At 40.8% G+C, this 21,850-nt stretch overlaps 1 protein-coding gene across 2 annotated transcripts in view; it reads left to right on the forward strand.

Annotated features, from left to right (window-relative positions):
• Window positions 1–21,850, forward strand: part of sbf2 (SET binding factor 2) — a 128,385-nt gene that overhangs the window by 40,589 nt on the left and 65,946 nt on the right. For both annotated transcript variants that reach the window (XM_050043650.1, XM_050043659.1), the window contains exons 3-9: window positions 3,237–3,374; window positions 10,862–10,996; window positions 11,488–11,598; window positions 13,555–13,660; window positions 18,475–18,607; window positions 20,895–21,003; window positions 21,378–21,491. In XM_050043650.1, coding sequence (XP_049899607.1) covers window positions 3,237–3,374; window positions 10,862–10,996; window positions 11,488–11,598; window positions 13,555–13,660; window positions 18,475–18,607; window positions 20,895–21,003; window positions 21,378–21,491 — 846 coding nt within the window. The remainder of the gene's footprint in view (window positions 1–3,236; window positions 3,375–10,861; window positions 10,997–11,487; window positions 11,599–13,554; window positions 13,661–18,474; window positions 18,608–20,894; window positions 21,004–21,377; window positions 21,492–21,850) is intronic.

Raw genomic sequence — 21,850 nt, forward strand, 5'->3', positions numbered from 1 at the left:
CTGACTGTCATTTGCATCGACTATTTAGGAAAATCAGAGAAAAATATCATTTGCATAATAATTTGGAACGCGGTGTAGTTCAAGTTTAAACTTCCGTTTAATATCAGGGACATTAGTCATTAGGAACATCCTTATTTGTAAAGTCCATATTGGGTCCAGCAACAACATTTAAGTGAGACTATCATTCATCTTTTAGTCAGACGGCCATAAGTTGTATGTAAAATGGTGTCAGCAGTCTGCCTGGATGCAATGGTCCCTGGATAAAGTGAAGTTTACTAAACACTGACCTCCCTAAAGTGTATTTGAATCTGCGCCAGCCCTCAAGTGTTTCTCTGCAGACCTACAGGCGAGATAACGCCTCAAAGGAAACACTGATTTAATATCAGGGAAGTCAATTAATCGCGCCTCCACATGCTCTCTGCATGCTGCTCTCCCTACAGTCGGTTCCTCTCTCATACATGCACACACACACGCACACTCACAGGATGCTGTATCTTCTGTGATCTTCACAACTATGCAGTCCCAAGGGTATTTATCTCTTTTTTGACAACAATGAATGGCATAGTTGGAATAGTTTAGGCCAGGATCACAGTTATCTGCACTTGTCCTTGAGTCCTGTTCTGTCTACACACACATACACACACACACCTCACCACAAAGCAGGTTTAACAGATTTCCTGCGAGCTATTGTATCTGCTGGAGGATGGTGGCATCCTGGTCAGAACCTCAACGTTTAACAAGCCAAATCCTCCCCCCTCCCCTCTCTTCCTCCCTTCCTCTCTTAATCTCCGCTTCTCCCACTCTCCTTCTCCTTTCATACCTCTCTCTACTTCTTTTCCTTTTCTGCCCGAGAGACGCTACCTCGCCAGCATATTTGTCTTTGGCTGCACACAGATCCATCTATCCATCAATCCATCTGTTTTTGCCCTCACCCGCCCCCTCCGTTACCCAGTCTCCTCTCTTCCTCCATGTGTCCGGTGATCCCCCGTGTAACCCCCGAGGAGCAGTCTAAACACTGTTTCACAGAGCCAGGGCCAGTCGGGCCTCCAGCAAAAACAAAGCGAGACGAGACACAAACACTCATCTCTCTGACCAAATGCCCGCCTGACTCCCATATTTTGGCCCTCTCATCTCTAATGTGTGTCTCAAATAATCAGTTTCTCCGCACCCATCATTAACACCTAATTTTTCTTGTTTTGTCCATTCTGCTTTATACATCCATCCTACACCGGGTGTTTCATCATTGCCTTATAGAGTCAAGTGTTTATGTGAGAGCAACATTTTTGTCAGTTCTGTTGGTGCATTAGAACATATCTGTGAAACTATCTACAAAATCAGTTTACTGTTTAACTGTATGTATCTAATGGAACTCTGTATCAGGGAAAAGCTTGTTTTGTCCACACTTTGCAGATGTTTTGTGTCAGTACTTGTTATGACTCACACTGGTCCTTTGAGACTTTAAACCTGTTTAACATGCTTTTTATTATGGTAACAGTCTTTCTGAGTTTAAGTGCCCACAATTTGCTAAAAATGGCTCTCCTCTGTCATGCATTGAAAATTGTTGATTTGTGTCCTTCTTAAATTCTCAATAAACAGAATATTTGGAAATATGAATAATGGGTTATTCCAGGAACATCTTGGAAGAGCTCGACTCATTCGTGGAGAATGACAATACTGCTTTATCCACTTGTGTCCAAGACTCAACCAATAAGTATGAGAACGAATCTTAAATCCAGACGCTCAGAATGTAGTTGGTGATGAATAAAATCTAATTCTCATGGCAGGATAAATAAATGTTTAAGGTTACTCTCAGTTTTAACCTTAAATGAATCTGCTATACTATACTCAGCTGGTATGTTGCTCAATGCTGCGTTCCATTTACCTTGGAAGTCAAATCTAGGAATGACGTCACACCAGAGCTGACTGTGTTCCACTACAACAAGAAGGAAAACCGATGTTGTTTTTAGAAATACACACTTCTCGCCATTGTTAGCAGTGTGTGCGACTTATTTAATGAGACACAAATAAGACAAGTGCTAATACACAGTATATTACTACGGCTGGGTAGAGCAGCCATTTTGGGTTTTGAGGTCAGGGCTGGTGTGGTTCTTCTGAATTTCTGAGTCTGAAATATGACTTCAGGAGGCCTACCAGTTAAACATTTTCTGACTGGGAATTCCTACTTCCCAGTTAAAAAACAAACTCACCATAGTTCGCAGGAATTTTTACATCTTATTCAACATGTTTCCTTTTATGATCACACAGTACAGGCAGTGTGGCATGGCCAGCACCGTCGCTGATGGCTTTCAAGGAACATAAATACTAAACATGCCACTTCCTGCTCTGATGAGCAGATGTAATTGCTGCACTGAAACAGGACGTCCTGTCTGCACTCTCTGTGGGGCATTGGGATTAGACTTTCTGCAGCAATATGCTGATGCCCTTTCCATTTAAGGCTTCAGTGGGTTACCAGCAGAAAGTCTCAAGGGAAATTTCAACAGTTTCAAATCTTTGACAATCACAATGAAGATTTTAGGGCTGCCCCCTAACGTCAAAGACTTGACTCACCTGTTGGAGACCACCTCGGCTGACTGAGATTCCTTCCAGTTCAAGCAGTCTTTCTTTTTAGTTTTGTTCTGTAGTCAGTGTACTTCTAGGGACGTTTCGGTCCCCAAATGTAGCTGTAGAGTGAGCGTTCTTGGCTTCATGGTGCTCTCCGGTACAGGCATCTGCAGACCCAGAGCCAGGATGAGTCTGAGTAAGACAGAGGCAGCTGCCCAGGACTTTTTCCAGTGGTTAGGCTCTGAGAAAACATTATCTTCCGCTTTATGCTTAGAGGGGGTGCATTTACAGCTCGCAACAACTAAATACGATACAGGCTCTGGCCTTTGTTTGATATCTAATCTCGTTAAAAAATGTTGCACATTTATGATCTGTCATTAGTGTAATTAGCGCACATAATCTTGAAAGGCTAACTTTACCTGTTTATTGTGTGAATGTATGCCAAACCCTGTTCAAACTCTCAAACTCTACTTGGAAGAAGGAGAAACTGAATATTCTTATTGATCCGCCAAATCTGATTCGACTGATTCTGAGTCAGACACAGCCCGAGAAAATTTTGTCTCTGTAATGATTTGAGTTTAAATGACAGTAATACTGTTTATATCTGACCATGTTCAGTGATTTACCCTCTATGATACCCTAATGTAATGGTATTCTGTTGCATGTCTTTCCAGTTCTGCCAGCCTGGAGGTTGGAGGTTGTCCAGAGACAGGAAAGCACCCACCTTCTTCACCGTTGTGCTGACTGATATCGATTCAGACCGCCACTACTGCTCCTGCCTCACTTTCTATGAGGCTGAGGTCAATCTGCAGGTAAGACTGCTACACACACAAGCACAGCGTGAGTACTTTTTAGGACTGAACTGTTGTTTCACAACCTTGCGTGAGTGAATTTGGAGCACTTTTTGTGCCGTTTCCATTCATGCATTGATTCATTTGTTTACTCTCTCTGATAACTTAATCTTTTTCACGGTCACAGGAAGCTGTAGCTCATCCCAGAATTCACAGGGGCAAATGTTTTCTGTCCAACAGGGGGCTAAGGCAGACAGTCACAGTCATAGAGTCTCCAGTCCTCCTTACTGTACAGCTGTTTTACAACTGTTGGAGCAAACAGCATTTGAAAACCCACAAGACCATACTAACAACATGTAAACTATGCGCAGGACGGAGCCCTGTGAAGGAACAGTGCTAACCACAGAGCCACCATGCTACAGTCATTAATCCTGATGTAGCACAAATATTTCACTTCATCCCTCCATTAAAAAGCTGTGCATAACATCACTGAGAGCAGCAGGCTTCTTGTCCCCCTTATAAGATCACAACAGTGATTATCCTGAGTTTCATGGGCTCTTATGATGATCATGTGCTTCATCTTCGTATGTCTGTCACGATTCTTGGAAAACATCAGGATATTTCAGTTGGGCAATGTGACTGGACTCATTTTCTGTTTTCCATTTTAGGCTTATTGTTATGGTGATCTTTATTTTTTACGTTCTTTAGCACTTTTCTTTTTTGACTTGTAGAGTGCCTGTCGCATGCTTGATGTCTTCCAGATTTTTAGGCATTAGAAGAAAACAAAAGGCTGCTTGGATAGAAACTAATAAATTGTGAGCTGGCTGAGGGATGCTGTTATTAAGGAGAGGATGGACCTGCGCCCCCCTCCAGCGCTTTTCATTTGATTTACTCATGCATAAAAGATTGTGTTTGATTGCACATTGCTGGTCACGGCACAAATGTTCAAACCCCCCATAAATTATTGATTACAACAGATTTGTTTGGATGGGATCATTTTTATACTTATGAATGATCTCGTTAACGTTTCTGCCTGCCAAAAGCCCACAGAATACCAGGCTAATTGTTTCACTGTGTTTTCCTTTGTTAGAGGCCTTAAATGACTCCTGTCGCTGTGCCAGCTGTGACCTCACATCCGTATGCATGTGGAGGGCGGTCGCCAATCACATTCCAGCCAGTTCAACAAAACATTTTTCAAGTTAAATTCCAATAGCAGTCATGTACAAGAAACGTGTCAGCCTTCAAAAAATGTGGAAGTCACTTCGGTGGAACATGCAGAATCAATACTGTGGGAGTTCATCTTTTCCTCATTAGTTTAGCATTTCAGCTTGTTGTGTGAATCAGACAATAATCACACAAACATTCCTCTGTTTGCATAACTAGGCACATTTTTCCAGACAGCGTCAGAGGAGGAAGGATTTAGGAAAACTTGTCACATCAAAGGGAGAAAAATAGCCCCATTGTTAAGTGTGGGTTTTTTTTTTGTTTTGTTTTTTTTTTTTTGTTTTTTTTTTGGATGAGTATACTAACAGACGTCTCATTGCCCAACACTGGTTGGTGAAGTCTCGCAGCTCTATTGAAGCCTAAATCCTTGGTCTGTTTTCTGTCCTCACACACTGGCTCGGTGGAGGGAATATGAGATGACATTAACAACAACAGATTCAGACTTGATTATGAGGCCTAATGTTTTTGTAATTGTGCCTTTGTTTACTGTTATCAAGGGACTGGCAGGGCTATTAGTGAAGGCTACAAACTTTGTGTTGACACACACGCCACATTTAGTGTTTATTTTAGGTTTGCTGAACAAAAACAGCTGAAGAGACACTATTTTTGTTTGGATGTTTATTGCAGCTCTGGAATCAGTTTAATCATAAAAGTGTGCCTGATATTTACAAGAAGTGATAGAAAGGGACTCCCACATGAAAAAACAAAAATACTCTGATTTATGTACAAACATTTCTTGTATTTCAGCTTCAGTGTAAACTGTTATTAGAGATGTTCCGTCCAAGTGGCAGCCTCCAGGGATGAAAAATAAAGCCAAGGCCACCTGAGCTTGGCTCCAGAGCAGTAGAATTAAACATGTTTACAGCCTGCTACAAAAACGGTTTGAGGCTCTGCAGCTAATTTCAAAAAAGAAAATGCAACAGCTGTATACAACTTGTCTGAGTGGGCAGAAGTTCGCTGCATAGATCAGCCTCTCATTGGGCGGAACGAGCCACCCGCTGAAGTCCCGCCCTACCACCTCCGGTTGTGTAGCAGTTTTCAACCGTTTTCAACACATCCTTTACTAACTTTTGCAGTGTTTGATCTTGTGGGGATGTAGCCATTTTTCTGCCATGGTTAGTGTCCTGTAGGCGATATTTTTGTGGGCGTGTTACACCAAAACCCGGCAATATTTTTGCAAGCCCACCGTTGCTGTGGCACCGCCCAGAACGATTGTGATTGGTTGAAAGAAATACAAGCAGCGGGGGCGTTTTTTTCTCCAATCTTAAAGTGAGAGTCGGCCCAGGCGAGACTAGTATACAACTAACCCTGTGTGGATGTGAAATGATTGCTGTCATTGTATGGCATGGCTCAGGTTAAATCATAAACTGGTGGGACTTTCCACTGTAGAATATTGCCAAATTTCTGACATTTTGCTAATGGCTAACATTACACTATGTAAAAACTGAAATCTGCCATTTTATTTGAGTGTGAAACTACTTTAAAGTTTAACAATAAAAAATTAGTTGTATAGGATTGATGTAGCCTGAGTGTCACACTGAAGCTCCCAGAACCTTCAGTCTGACATTGCCTCCATTGAAGGCGATTTACAAGGGGGAGGGAATTTGATTTTTCCCTAACCAATCAGTAGAGATCAACGACTCACCCAGAATCTGACGTCATTAGTATCCATGCCTCGGGGGTGCCGAAAACAAGCGAGCATTGCCTGTTTAAAATGTCTCCGTCGTTGTGCACGCCCAGCTGCATCGCCGTTAAATCCAGTTTAGCAGTTTCCTTTATTTGGTCCTCCATTAACGCGAGTAGTGGCGAAATACCTCGATAGTATCGTGAATGTGGTCTGTAGGATCTGCAGCGGTCGCCAATAGCGTGGCGCTGATTGGCTAATCGCTAGACCCACCCCCACCCCCGGCGTTCATTGGTCCATCCATCGTTTGGATGAGATAAATCGCAAATTCATTGCAGTATGCCAGACCAGAGATGCAAGCCTACTCAGTTGAGCGGGCGGGGTCTATGGTCTGGAACCAGGCTAGGATTGATGCATAGACTTAAGTACTCACTGATACCCAATCCAGCATTTTAGGCACTATCAGAGGCACAGTGTTAGTATCAGAACAACGCTTACTACTGTCTGCCATTATTTTTAAAGGAAGTTCACAAGGTTATCAAATAGGAGTGTAAGAAAATATTGATACACCCCAGTATCAGTATATTATGTTTCGTGGTACCGTATCCATTATCAAAAACATTATCGATTTTTTTTTAATAGTGGTTTACGGTTTTAAGTACAAAGATTTGTTTCAGTGGTTCACTTTGTGTTGTGTTCAAACCCCTGAACTGCTACACAGCAGCGTTGTAATCTGTCGTCAGCAATTTGACTCTTGCACTCCAATGTAACAGAATATATCGCTAGCGTAAACACAAAGAACACATCTTTATCCAGTTTTAAGCCACATTTTTAGGCTTCACTTTTAGATCCTTGTTGTTTTATCTTTTTTTTAACACAGTAAAAGATAACGATTTTATAAAGCTTCTCACTACTAAAGCTGTCAGTGGGGTTGCATACTGCATAAGTTTTAAAAAACATAAATACTGATCTGAATACATGTGGAGAAGAATAATATTGTTTTGAAAATACACATTTTTGCGTCCTTTTGTTTTACTGTTTAGTACTTTACAGCTTACAGTAATTCAGAAGTTTGTGTGTGGTAAAAACACACTTCACCCAGACACGTGGATGCTTTGTGTATATCAAATACTGAAGGATTATGAAGACTTTTGAATTTGATAGGCTACCTTTTTTGTCAGCCTCGTGTTACTTATTAGATGAGGCTATATTTGGCCTCATCCAGACATCATGTTTTTGTAAAATAAACACACGTCCCTGGATCCAGTGTGCTGCACAGAGGATCTTCTTGAAACGTGAGGGGGTTTTAACAATCTTTACTCTCATCCTTATCTGCTCTGCTGGATTCCAGGGAGAGTCCAGACAGGCGGCAGAGGAATGTATTTTGTCTAATAATTGAACTAAACCCTAAGAATAATGGTGAAATGTGACCCCCATCTGAATGGGTTATTTTGATCCTGTACTCCTTCGTCCCGAGATACTGAAGCACTTATGGCATGTTTTCTCTGTCTGGAGAAATATACCAGATTGTGATAAGGGCTTTAGTTAGGAATGAGCACGGAGAGGTTGGCGCGTCAGTGCTCTGATAGGGCTCACAGATTCACGATAGAGACAATTAGAACCAGATTGAGGCTGTTGCTTGTACGACAAGCTTGTCGTTATTTTGGGGAGAGGTAAATAACGTGATTGATCATAACAAAACATTACTTTATAGTGTACATTTGAATTGACAGTAGGGTTTGACCTGAATATTCGACTTCTTAGACATTTGTCTTTGGGTAGGTGTTTGATTTTCAATTTTGAGATCTGGATTTTTTTTTTTTTTTGGTTTAATTTCAAATCTTAAATTTGTTGGAGCTTGTATGCTGTTCCTTCGCTTCTGTTTAACAGCACTTTGCCAGGCGTCAACTCGCTTTCTGAGCCAAATTTTTAGCATTCAGTATCTCCCACAGAATTAGACCGTCTTTGTGGTGTTCGCTGACCAGAGGGAAAGGTGGCAAGTACAGGGGGTCTGATCTCAGACCACCCAACTCCCCACCAGATTGGCAAACATTCTGTTGTTGTTAGTGTCACAGCACTACAGGACCATCTACGGAGCCACTCTCCTCCTAGCGAATGTTTGGTTTAACGTCTGCCCAGTTAGCACGAGCTAACACAGCAGCAGCAGCTAACATCCGACACTGAGTTGTTACACAGCTTCATAGAAGGGAGTAGCCAGAATAGCAATATATAAAAAGCCGGTATCTTTTTGTTAAATTATTTTATTTATTTCATTTTATGGACCTGTCTCTCAGAAGCTTCCACTTGTAGATTTGCTCTGTAGCTCTTCTGCTGTCTCCTTCCAGGAATTGTGACTAACATTTATTTATTTATTTGTAATCTTTAGAAGAGGAATCATACAAGTGACAATATCTTCTAACTTGCTCTATTAGCCTTTCCTCAAACTCCATGCTTGTTGTTGTCCCACCGCCCTGCTGTGATGCCATGTCAAACTTCTTTAGCATCTGCGGTACCTGACGCATAGTCACGTTTCTCAGGAGGTGTGCAATGTGTTTCTGTGGATCTTTACGAGCCCTGAAAACCATCTCTGCAGCTCTGGGGAAGCTCTGCACAGGCTTTTCCACAGAAGTATAAATTAAATCGGACAACGAATAGGACAGGTCATGCCTTTGCCATCCTAGGAAAAACCGCATTACCCCCCAGCCTTAAGCTTTGAATATTCGCTGTTTATCACTACTGAAGCTTCAGAGCCCACAATTACAAGCTTTAGAGCACTAATGCACCATAAAAATGGTGTGTTCATACAGTATGTGTGCAGTGTTTAACCAACCTCAGGGTAGAAGTGGTTTCATACATCTTGAGATGTACAATAAAGAATAATATTTCAATGACTATGTTTGGCTTACTGTTAATTATGTATCTTCATAATTACTAAACATTGTGCATTTGTTAGCGTCTTTGGCACTGTCACTAATGTCTGATGTTTTGCATTGTCTGTTAGTATGTGACTCTGGGAGGGAAGCAACATTAATCTCCTCAGCTCATTTAGGCTCTCCTCTAAGGAAATCCAATCATATGATTTTGTCTCTTTGTGGGCGAGATCTTTTATTAGCCTCGTCGTAATTTTATAAAATCTGTTGTAGTCATTCAATGGCTCCAGTGGGATGAGCAGCTGTGCGGAATGGGGACAGATTGGGCAAGGAGATAATTAATAGTCCAAACTTTCATAAATGTGTGTCTCCTCTCCGGAGACAAAGGAGGAGTTTTAAGATTTTTTGGGGTTGATGCGATGACTTTGTCTGATGCAAGAGTTTTGTCCTGGCTATTTTTGTTTTGCAGGGGAAATACAACTAACTTTCCCACTGCTTCTGCTTTCAAACCTATTTCATGACTCACTCCTCAAGTGAAAATGGAAAATGGAGTGTTGCACATTATACAGATACTAGAAAGGTATTGCAATATCCTGCCATCAAAAATGGTCTGATGAATGACAGTGTTTTAATAAGAGCCATGTTTCCTATGAAATGTTTCCTATGAAATATTTTCTATGCGTGGATGTGCGGCAGCGGCACAGCGTGTGCTTGTAGCGCTCTGCAGGGCTCGCTGCCCTGGGCAAGTGAAATGGCTCATGTAGTTGTCTGATCGGGAAGAAATATAGAAATAAATGTGATGTCTAATGTGACATTATCTGAAAATAAACTGCGTACTGTATCCCTCAAGCAGAGCTTTTTCAGCTGAGCTATGTGTGCAAGTATGTCTCACCACTAAGCATTGAACAAAACTGTTGAGCAAAATCTGACATACTGGACGCTGTAGAAGTTAATTTTGTGGTCGACGATATCATATACGACATAATGCGACTAATGTGAAATAGCTCTGGAATGCTGCATGTGAGAGACTTTGTCCAGAAGATAACCATTGTGCCGTTTTAACAAGGGCTCAGGTGCAATCATGTCCCTGTCAGGAGCTTTGTAAGTCAGACAGAAACTGTGATGTCTATTTGGAGACTTTGTAAAATATATCCAGGTGATTAATCCAACACTGAATGTCTTTTGTAATTATTCATCCATTTTCCTGTGTCAGAAATGGTTATTGTTGTCACTAGCCATCCATGATACCTTGGCTTTACTCTGTCAAGTAATCAGAGGCCGTGTTCCTGAACCACTCCTTAACCAATCCGAGGCTGACTGTGTGGGTGACGTTTGGCAAACATTTGGGCACAACATATTTTCTTTCTTTTTTCCTTTCCTTCTCTTTTCTAACATAAAAACTAATATTAATTTTCATTACTTTTCCTGATGTTTTAGGTTCATACTGTGGTCATGTGGTCATTTCAGTGTCGGTACAGAGATATTTAGGTACTATTCAGTAGTTGGGTTTCCATCTATAAACTTGTACGCAAATATCAGCATACATTATATTTCCACTGAACACTTTTTATATTGAAGCCCATCAGTCATTTTTCACTGGAGACTGTGCAACACGTGCAACGTATAGGACATGCCAGACACGTACTGCACAATCTAATGAGATTGAGGCACATGATGTATTCACAAGCTAAACTAGGAGCTCAGCAGTGCTGGCATGCTCCACAGTACATTTCATGGTCTGTAGTCCATGGCACTTTGTTGAACTCTTCAACTTTTTTTTAATGTTTCAGGGATCAAAGAGTATTGAGGCTGATGGAGATGAAGATGAGGAGGAAGAGGAGGATGGCCTGATCCAGCCAGCTCAAGTGTTTGCACCAAAAAGTCTCATTCTCGTGTCCAGGCTGGATTATCCTGAAATATTCCGGGTAATAAGACACCATATGATTAAATCTTGATTAAAAAATACTTTTCTTGTTCAGAAGGAATACTCTGAATTTTTGTCAAATCAGTGCTTTCATCTTCCAGCTTTGAGATGACGTTTATCTACTTTGTACTATCTGCACAATAGGCCTCAGGTTTGCTTAAGCGTTAAGCACGCAATTCAGCAAAGTAAATGAGACATGGAAGCGTAAGCACCTCCTGATCTTTTCATCACAGATGAGGTGATTACAAGTTTTGTAGACTCACAGTCGACTATTCATGTTAATATGTTGTTCTGTTCCTGCGTGTTTGAAGGTGCTATTACAATAGCTGTTTGATCAAACCCTACCTAAATGTGACAGACTCATCAAGAGCACAATCAGTTAGGATTTTAACTTAAATGCAGGCAATGTTTTACCATACTATATAGATTAGTTACCCTGTGTATGTGTCGGCTTGTAATGTCTTTGTTGTGTTTCACATGTTTTCCTTCTAGGGGTGCTTGGGGCTGATCTACACAGTGTACATCGATAGCCTGAATTTCCCTTTAGAGGGTCTGGTGGCCAACCTCTTCACATTCCAGGTTCCTGTTGCAGGTGGATCCCAGGTAAGTCTTTACTGAGGCAAAGCATGTCTTAAGTCATGACAACAGTCTGTAAGTCATCTCACTGCTCCTGGTCTGTCCTGAAGCCACAGATCCAGACCAGACGAGGAGCTAGAAAAGGCTAATGTCAGTCCTGCACGAATGTGAGACAGTGATTGTTTGAGGAGGTGATGGCTGAGGCTCAAGGTGCAGCTACTAAAATGATTTATGTCTGCCGTGCAGCCAATCAGGAATGTCATTTTCAGATGGTGCCAGAGATTGTTGTCCAGCCACAGGCAGTAATTTTATGATACATATTCATCATTTTTTCCATCATGTTATGTGGAGCAAAATACCTCAGCCCAGAGTAGGACGACAGGCAACAAATTATGTTTATGACAGTTTAGAGGAATATATATTTAAAATTCATTCCTTAGGTTTTAAAAATATTTTTGTTTGCTGCAGTTTAATGGCCAAGTGTCAGAAGGTGAGGCTGCGAATGCAGTGAGCCAGGCAATAGATTACGTGTTTACACCTTTGAAAGACCCCCCGGAGCCAAAATGTGTCTCAACCATATTGGAAAATTACTCTACATCTACAACTGCCACTGGGGAGAAGTCCTTATCAAAATCAGGCTTTGTTTAAATGATGGTAGTGTGCTGTAAGAGGCAAGAATTTGGCCTGTTCCCCAGCAAGATGCCACTGAAAATCCCAAGTCCTTGAGTTTGCCTTCAGGCAGAACCTCAGCAGTGGAACAGACTCATTTTTCAAAGCAGCACCTAGTTTAACATCTAGGTATGTAAAGAATCGTATGAATGGAGACCCAGAGATACCTTTCATTTTTCACTTGACTGAAGAACTTTTTCCTCTCACCTGTAGTGCTATTGATCAGTCTAGGTTGTTGTGGTGGGAGTTGCTGAGTGTTGGAGATATGAGCTGTAGAAATGTCTGCCTTCTCTTGAATATAATTAAAGTAGATGGCACTCGGGTTGTTGTGCTCAAAGCGGCAAAAAAAAAAAAAAACTTGAAAAACTCCATGGCAGAAATCATGGCTTGATACTCAAGATAATCCACAGAACGTTTTGTGTGCAGTTTCATGTAGGAGCTATTGTCTTTCCACCAAACTACACTTGCAACAGAAACACTGCACGAAAGGAAGCGTGCAAAATGCACCCTTTCGCATCTCTATGAGATTAGATGCACTGGGCTTTCAAATAGCTCTAACTCATCTGTTGTAATACCTGATGCTGAGAGCAACTGATGTAGTATAAAAAGACAGAAAGTCTAACTGGGTGGGAGTTAGTGGAGGTGAATGGGTTGAACAAAACCTGACTTTTATCCAGAGGCCGGTTGCACCAACAGGGCTCACACCCGGTCTTAAGATAAGTCGGTGATAACTTGGTGTTCTAAGACCGATCTCATAGTTAAGCCAGTTGCACCATCAAGGCTTAAGCCGTCTTATTACTAAAACCAGGCATAACTCTTACGCCTAGTCAGGAGCAGGCATAAAGTCAGTTCATCTTATCTTAGCCTGTAGTTTTAACAGAATTTTTTATTATTAATATTAGTGTATTATATGTTTTTATCATCTTTTTTCTCTATCACAAATGTTGTGTCTTTTATGTTCAGCACTTTGTGTTGTAGTACAAGTTTAGCATCACTAATTTGACTTGATTAATCTTCTGTCATATTGCTGCAGCTGTGCTGGCGCCAGTATTTTGAAGAACATGAAATTGAGGTTTTCTTTGCTCAGTGACAAGCAAACTCATTCAAATGGCTAACTCAGTCCTGCAGCTGCAGTGTCTGTGTGGCACTGAATAGCATGTGTCTTCTTTATTTGATACAGCCACAGTACACTCGGTTGTAAATCTTAATGGATGACTGTCAGGCGCAGTACTGCTCGCCCCTCTAGACATGATGACCGTAGAAAGTTTCCATGGCTGTTTTTTTGACCTTTGCTACTGTTGTTTTTCTTTACAGAAGCTGTTTAGCCTGGGAGCAGGAGACCGGCAGCTCATCCAGACGCCTCTGAACGACACGTTGCCTGTCACATGCAAAAGTGTTGCTCTGCTCTTCCAGCAGCTGGGTGGGTCCAGGCGCTTTGATTACTACTAACTAGCAATCATGAGACAGGAGCAGACTTATTGAGTCAGACCATGACTTGTTAGTGACTGTGTAACCGTATCTCTTCATGAACATGAAATCCTGCTGTAGATTTTATTGAATGAAGAGTCATTTCCTGCTGCAGGTTGTCACGTCTACACAATATCCCATTCAGCTTTTAAGGCAGTTTGTGTTGTTAGTTGTTTTAATCTGACAATTCGGACACTCAGACAACATTTGTCTTAATCATATTACTGGCATCATCGTCTTAGTTGATTTAATTAAGCAGCTTAATGTATGTGACATATTTCACATTCATTCAGTCTTGATCCTTTCAGAGTTTTAGAGGCTCCGTTCTGCTTTGCCAGTCACGTGGTGATAAACTCTGCAGCTCTGTAGGACTTTTACAGTCAGGAGACTTAAGCAGTCAACTATAAAGAACTACACATTTAGTGTAGAATTAAGAAGACTTATTCTACGCTAAATGTGTCTGAGGCAAGATTGTGTGGTTTTTGCTTTGTCCCATCAGTGTTTCTGTAATTTCGTCTGGGCTGAAACAAGCACATGATGAAGATTTGATTCAGTTTGCTGGTTTCACGTTGTCGTGTTTGCTCAGTGTGTTAACGGTTCAGACTGTAAACAATTTGCACAAGGAATATGTGCTTTGTTACAGATATACCACGCCTGATTGACCATGAGTCACGGTTTTAGGAGTGTGTGCCTATCACTTTCCTCAGCCTTTAAAAGTGACAGTTTGGAACTGAGCTATTGGACGTTATATTTTTAGATTTCAGGTCATTTTAGAAGAATTGAGTTTGGTTCACTTTTTGCAACTCTAGGCTTACATCTGTTGGAGCTGAGAGTGAAATTAAATATAATTCACCTGAAATTTGATTTGTAATGGAAAGTTGGCCCTCATTTATCCTCATTTGATTAGAAGAATGTAATTCAAAACAGAGTGGACTTTATTTCCTGAGTGTATTAACACCATCCTCTGTTTGTTTGGACAAAGTGGTGAGCATGCACATGGGGGGTAATTGCACGATACACGTGTGGTTACAGTTACGTGGGAGTCATTTGTAGCCAATCTGGATACACAGAACAATGCAATCTTGATACAGCACCCAGCTGTGGTCTGTCAGTCCTCATAAGCCTGTTTCCATTAATCAGTTCGGTGCTGTTTGTCCTCAAAACAACTACAGAAACACAATTAATGTGTGTTAGAAAGGTGCTTAGTATGTGACTTTATTTTTAATACAATGCAGGAAAATAGTGCAAAATAACCTTAAAACCACAACATTCTATTTTTACAAGCTCTTAATTAATGGTAAGCAGATTTTCTTCTGTCTTTTGTTTAATAGCTAATAGCTTAATAGCCGTTTCCCCCTGTTTCTAGACTAAGATGTGTTGACAGTTTCCTGGCTGTAAGCCTTATATTAAAGGAATACTCACCCTGTATTGCGTTGAATTTGCGAATAAAATTTTGTTTTCCCACATTCCCCCACAGTAAACGAATGATCCAGCAATGGGAAAAACTCTTGTTAAATTGAAGCAGTATCCGGACCTCCCGTGTCCAACAACAGCAAAACTATATCAAAACATTCGTTTGCAAACTCTCACACATCTTGTACAGTGTGATCCAAGTCTCATTTATCCAGTTGTATGCCCAGTGCCTTAGAAACAGATGGCCCTTTCCATCGAGGAACTGAACTGAAAGTGAAACGTATCGATGTTCTCTTCAAAGCCAGACTCCATTGACCAAAACTGTAGTTATACCTCGCCGAAAACAGGAGCTGCTGGTCTACTGCTGCATTGATCAGGTAGTTTGTTTGTGTTATTGTGTGACTTTGATGAAACTGAACTAAACCCTTTAAAACATCAAAGTCACACAAGAACACGAACACGCTAACTGTTTGAGGCAGCAGTAGACCAGCAACTTCTGTGCTTCATGAAGTGAAATTACTGTTTTTGTCAATGGAGTCTGGCTTTGCAGTGAGTAGAGATAAGTTTCATTTTCTGTTCAGTTTCCTGTTGGAGAGAGCTGTGTGTTTGGTCTGTAAACAAATGTATTGATATATTTTTGCTGTTGTGAAACGTGGTCCCCTTTACTCCAATTCAACAAGAATTGTATCAGTTTTTCCACACTTTGTTCACCGTGAAGACATGTGAGAAAAACAAAGTTTCCTTCATGAAGTCAAAGTAACACAGGGCTAAATTGATTTATCGAATGATAACTGTACGAGTGTACAAACATGACAGTGGTATCATTGTTCCATCTAACTCTTGGCAAGCGAAGAACCATATTTCCCAAAATGCTGAACTATTTCTTTATCACTGATAGTAGTCTTCCATGCTTGCATGCTTAATGCATACTACAGAGGGTTATTGTGGGAGCATAGACATTAAATGTCTGTCTATCTTCTGATCATGCCGGGAACAAACTGTGCAGATATCTGTTGTCAGTCTTCCTGCTGTTGTAGCAACAAGCGGCAGATTGTTGTAATGTGTTGTTGGCTTTGTCCTTAATCCCACTTTGATTAACTGTTGGTATAATATTTGTTTTGGACTGTGTAGCAAGACAAATGTATGCAGGAATCTCTGATTGAGAGTCAAGTCATCATGGCATATCAAGTGAAAGTGGCTGACAGAGTTAGACGTTGGCAAATATCCGTCCCTCAGCCTTTAACACTGATTTCTCTGCACGCTGACAGGGAGGTAAATATCATAAGTCAGCTGATTAGCTAAGTGGAGTGAACAAGTGTAGCGTTTCCACATATTAGGTCATATCCTCATTTCCAAGTAAGGATTGGCTAGTAGCTGTGCAGGTCAGCACATCATTCTGTGTGCACAGGTCAGCCGAGTCATCAGAGAGGAATGTGTGTTAAACATGTCACACTGCACAGGAAGTACCCCCCCCCACACACACACACACACACACACGTCCCCATGTTTGTTGTTTGTTGGCTTTGTCTTCTCTGTTGTCCGGGGATGTCGCTGTCTCTTTTTATTTAGGGCTCGGAAGTGCGTTGCTACTTCCATGAGATAAGTAAACACCTGAACCTGAGGTGTGACTGAGAAACAGGAGCCTCCACAGTGAAATGAGCAGGGAACACTCTTTTACAGAATTTTAACCCACTGTGTCCATAAAAGATGAAACAACTCCTTTAGTTTGAGTTCACTTGAGTTCACTTTCAAGACTCTGATTTTGTTGAGGCTCATTTTCAGTTTCCTGTTTATCACTGGAGCGATACACTCAGGCAGCCAAACATCCAGACCCAGCGCCCCCAGTGGCGCTGATATGTCTGCCAGTGTTCCTCTCTTTATCACTCCAATGTGTGATGAATAGGTCTGTCAGTCGCTTGATAGGAAACAATAACAGGAACTGTAAACTTAGAATTCTTCCTGATTGTCACAGCGGTATTTGAAATATTATTTATACTATATGAGAGTGTGTAATATCCTTTGTTTTTCTGAGGTGAGTTGTCCTTTAGCTTTTTATTCAGTGTTTAATATAAACTGACATAATGGGTCATGGAAATTTATTGTTCTTTCGGCACCATTAGCCAGCAGGTTTCATGGCTTATAAGCATTTGACGGATTGCAGATTATGTGCAGTGGGAACATTACATTAGTTGTAATGGAAAAGCTGATACTTTAGTAAGCTAACTGCTGGCATCTTCCTGTCCAGCAGACAATAAGGAAACTCCCATCACACGTGTATCTCCATCCTCTTCTTAAGTGCTCGCCAAGGAAAGTGAAAGTGAAAGCAAACCCCAGATCTGCTCTTCTTTTGAATTGAGCTTGGAATTACGCCTCAATATATTTGTGTTTTTTCTGCGCTTTGTCTGCAGTTTTTGTAGTTTCCTCTTGGATGGCTTCTGCTACCTGATCACTACCTTTTTATAAAGTCTCAACCTCACCTGCGTGGTGTTATTTACTGGGGGCTACAAACCACTGCCCAAAGGTTGCAGCCTGTAAACGTCCAGACCACAGCAAGATAAGAATACAGGCAGAAGGCAGAGTCTCTGTAGATAAACACACCAGCAAACACTTCTAGCGGGTCATAAGAGGTGAGGATTACTTTTGTATGAGTCAGTGTGTTGTTATTTAGGAAAGTCCTGCACAGTATACCTTTAAATACACAAACTGATTAGACGAGAAAAAAGCAGTGCAGTGCTCACCTACCAAAAACTAAGACACTACAGAGGCTTTGTTTACAGGCAGTTAATTAAATAAATCTGTGAGGCTGCAGTAAGCTGTGGAGACAAAGTGATGCTCTCCTCTGGAATAAAGGGACAGTTGCTGCTGTAGTTTCAAGCTCCTATCTCGCTAAAGAGCACAGCTCAGCCTGTTTGGAGCTCCACAAGTAGCAGTCTCAAACATCATACTGTAACTTGACAATTAAAATCAGATTTGAATCAACTCCACAGGTTTTGAAGTTGCGCAGCACCTTTTTTTCAAAACAAGATTAGTGCACAAACAGTACCCCCCAACCCATAAGTAGCACTACAACCTTCTATATTAAGATTGGTATGACTGGTCTGCAAAGCACTGCCAAAACTGCAAGAAAAATTCCACAGTATATAGTATGTTTTAAATTGCAGTAATTAGTCTCGTAGCTGTTATTGATACGAACAGAACTCCCAGATGAATATTGTGTGATCTAATCTGTGTTTGAAGTTTGAAATCCTCCACAAATAGCCACGAATGTGTGATGAATGATCTGGAACAATGTGGCCGTCGCATTCCAACAAATACCTCATTATTTTCGTTCTGGTCTTTTTTTTCTCGTTCCAGGGATCCAAAATGTTCTAAGCCTGTTTTGTGCGGTTCTGACAGAACACAAGGTTTTGTTCCACTCCACCAGTTACCAGCGGCTCGGAGAGGCGTGTCGCGCTCTTGAAGCCCTCATGTTCCCTCTTAAATACAGGTAAGCTTGTGTTTGAACCCGATGGCCGGACAGATTCTCATGTGACTCTCCTCTAACACCTCTGCTGGTGTCATGACTTTCATTCGACTGATGATTAACTTTGTTCATCGCTGTATTCAGTTCTGGAAACAGCCATATCAACTGGATAAGATTACCCTTTAAAATCACAAAATTTGACCCTGTTTAACCTCGTATATCTAGTAACCTCCAAGCATTTTTCCACTCACTTTTTAAAATTCACTACTCCCACAAGTGCCTTTCACTTGTACAGTGATTAACTTCCTCCCCTTTTTAGAACAAATGCACACATCACTGTCTGTCTTGTGAAACACATTGTCTAAACTCGGAAGGGAGTTTATGAGAAAAAAAATTTGTACAAATGACTGCAAATTGCAACATTACTGCATTAAATTTCAATTGATGATTCATCTCTTGAGACATAACATTTCAAACCCTGAGACAACAGGCTGTTTTCACAGCAGACATTTTGTCATTGTGGTAAAAGCACCAGCTTTACTGATAACATTAATTACGGCTCAGTTTTAATTATCCCAGTACGCTGTGACAGTGAGCCAACATGTACTGTATGATACCAGGACCTTAAGTGTTTCCTACTGTGATATGTCAAACTGTCTCCCATGAAAACAGCCTCTTAAAATATCAAAGACAGCACGCATGTGTTAATTTGACAAGAAAAGAAAGATGACAGGTCAAGAAACAGAAAATAATTCGATGAATATGTTGGCAGTGGTGCCACTGCCAGCAGACTTTGTTTATAAACTAGACAAAGCGCTTCACAGTGCTTCTCATGTACCCATTCACACACACCAAACACATGTCCTCTAATGTTCTATATCGTGCCCAAGGACACTTAAATATATAACCAGGAGCTGATGATCAAACCAGTAACCTTGCACTGAATAGACAATCTACTCTACCTCCTAAACCACAGATGTCTTTTTTCAAATTAAGGAAAATAAATGGTACAAAGTCAGATCTCCTAGATTTAACATATTGTGAAAAAAGACAAATAAACATTAAGAAGATGAAAAAACAGCATTTGAAAATTATGTACTAGATAGATCAGCAAATAATTGGTTAAAGTGATGTTTGGTAGATTAACTGTAATGTTGATTAATATGTACTAGAGACTGCTGTAAACACATGCTGCGCTTTTTGCTTCCTCAAATTCATTGTTTTCAATGTAGACACACGGCAGGTGTGCGTCCGACCTCGCCTTTTCCAGGCAGTCAAAGAAGCAGCATGTGTATGGCCCCTAATAAAACTTATCAAAAACACACAGGTGGATGACTTGGTAAATTTATAATGATGATGAGATTTATCGTAAAATTTGACGAATTAACATTAGTTAAAAATGAACACTAACATCTACAAGAATAATTTTAATAGAGCGATAGATATTCCTTCAAATGTATATTTCCAAAGCTGTCCAAAATGTAATAGAATGTGAACAACTATTAAACAAATCTGTCGGTGTTTAAGCTGAACCACAGGTGCCTCAGTGTCTGAGTGTTTGACCACAGTGTTGCTGCACCACAGTCAAACTTTTAAGAATAAGTCAATAATAATCCAAAATGTACCAAATAGAACAAAAGATCACAAAATGGCTTGTTCTTTTCAGGAGTAACAGGTGAGTGTCACATCATCCTGGTCTTGATGAGTAATTCAGTGTTACAGGAAGGAATCAATATATCATCATGTAACACCAGATATCACCTGTGATTTTGTATATCATCGTATTGCTACTTTGGTTCAATTTGTTTTTTTCTTGTTGTAAAAGGCCACTTTATGTAAGCAGCACACATTTATGAGGTCATCTGACTGTTGTAGTGAAATAAACTCTGAATCTCTTTATACGTTTGGATATGTTTCCCTCATTTACTCACGCGAACATATCATGTAAAAGCAGCAATGGTAACTCTGCCATTATGTTGTATTTCAGTATTGAAGTAATTCTAATTTTGTCGGTGTTGTGCAGCACTAGTTTCTGGTAGATGATGTTGAGTAAAATTTCCAAAGCTTGTAAATGATGTCATTGCAAAATTTATGAATGTCATGTGAGAGCAGCTTGAAGTTTTTTATCTTTACTGCCGTTTTATCTGTTAGTGTAAGTTTTGAGTTTCACGTTTCATCATCACGTACACTCACAGGGAAGTATATTTCTGGGCTGTCAGTTGCCCACTCACATCTCAGTTCTTCCCCATTCCTACTCTGATTGTACACACTGTGTGTATTCACTGTTATGTCCTCTTGTGTGTGTGTTCAGCTACCCGTACATCCCTATTCTGCCTTCGCGGCTGCTGGAGGTGTTGAGCTCCCCCACTCCCTTCATCATTGGAGTGCACTCCATGTTTCAGACTGAAATACAGGATCTGGTGAGTGCAGATGTGTCGCAGGCCTCCAGCAGGCTCTCTAACGTGCATGCAGAAATTGAAGAGCATAAATTGTTGTCAAACGCCTGTGAATCATTAACAAATATTGGACTCTTTTAGAGTTTGTTTTTATATCCAACACATGAGGATGCATTGTGATATTTTAGGACTTTCTACTGACAAGGAGAGTTAAGAAAGCCCTTTGGTTTCAGGAAGCTTTTACACGCAAAGATGAAGTAATCTGCTCTTTTTTAACCAAGATGTTTATTTAACTGGTTTCGGCTGAACCTAGCCAGGCATACGTGTTGTTCTTTGCAGTACTCCCTCCAGCTGCAATCAAACCACCTGACCTGTCTGTGTTTATGTGTGTTCACCAGTTGGATGTTATTATTGCTGACCTGGATGGAGGAACAATAAAAATCCCTGAGTGCATCCACTTGTCCCTGCTCCCTGAACCTCTGCTACACCAAACACAGACTTCTCTGTCTCTGGTAAGCACAGGCACACACACACACACACACACAAGCAAATACAGGTGCAGAGATGTCCAACTGGGGCATTTTTAAACTGATTGGAATCAGCTATATTCATCCTGATCTGATCCTTTATTGTACATCAGCTGTCACACAGATGATTTTATTTGTGAAGCTTTCGTGCACAGCAGCATGGATTGTAGCCATCTGTTTGTCTCTAAGAGCAGCTGCTGCGCCCCTGCTGCTGTGAAACACCACACACCATAAATGCAAGCAAAACGCAATATGAGACTGATTATTAGCGTTATTTACCAAATCTCCGTGAGCTAACAGCCAATAAGAGTAGTTTATTAATGTTTCCTGGTTCATGAAAACAA

This window comes from Epinephelus moara, chromosome 1 (assembly GCF_006386435.1).
Source record: "Epinephelus moara isolate mb chromosome 1, YSFRI_EMoa_1.0, whole genome shotgun sequence".
Taxonomy (NCBI): Eukaryota; Metazoa; Chordata; class Actinopteri; order Perciformes; family Serranidae; genus Epinephelus; species Epinephelus moara.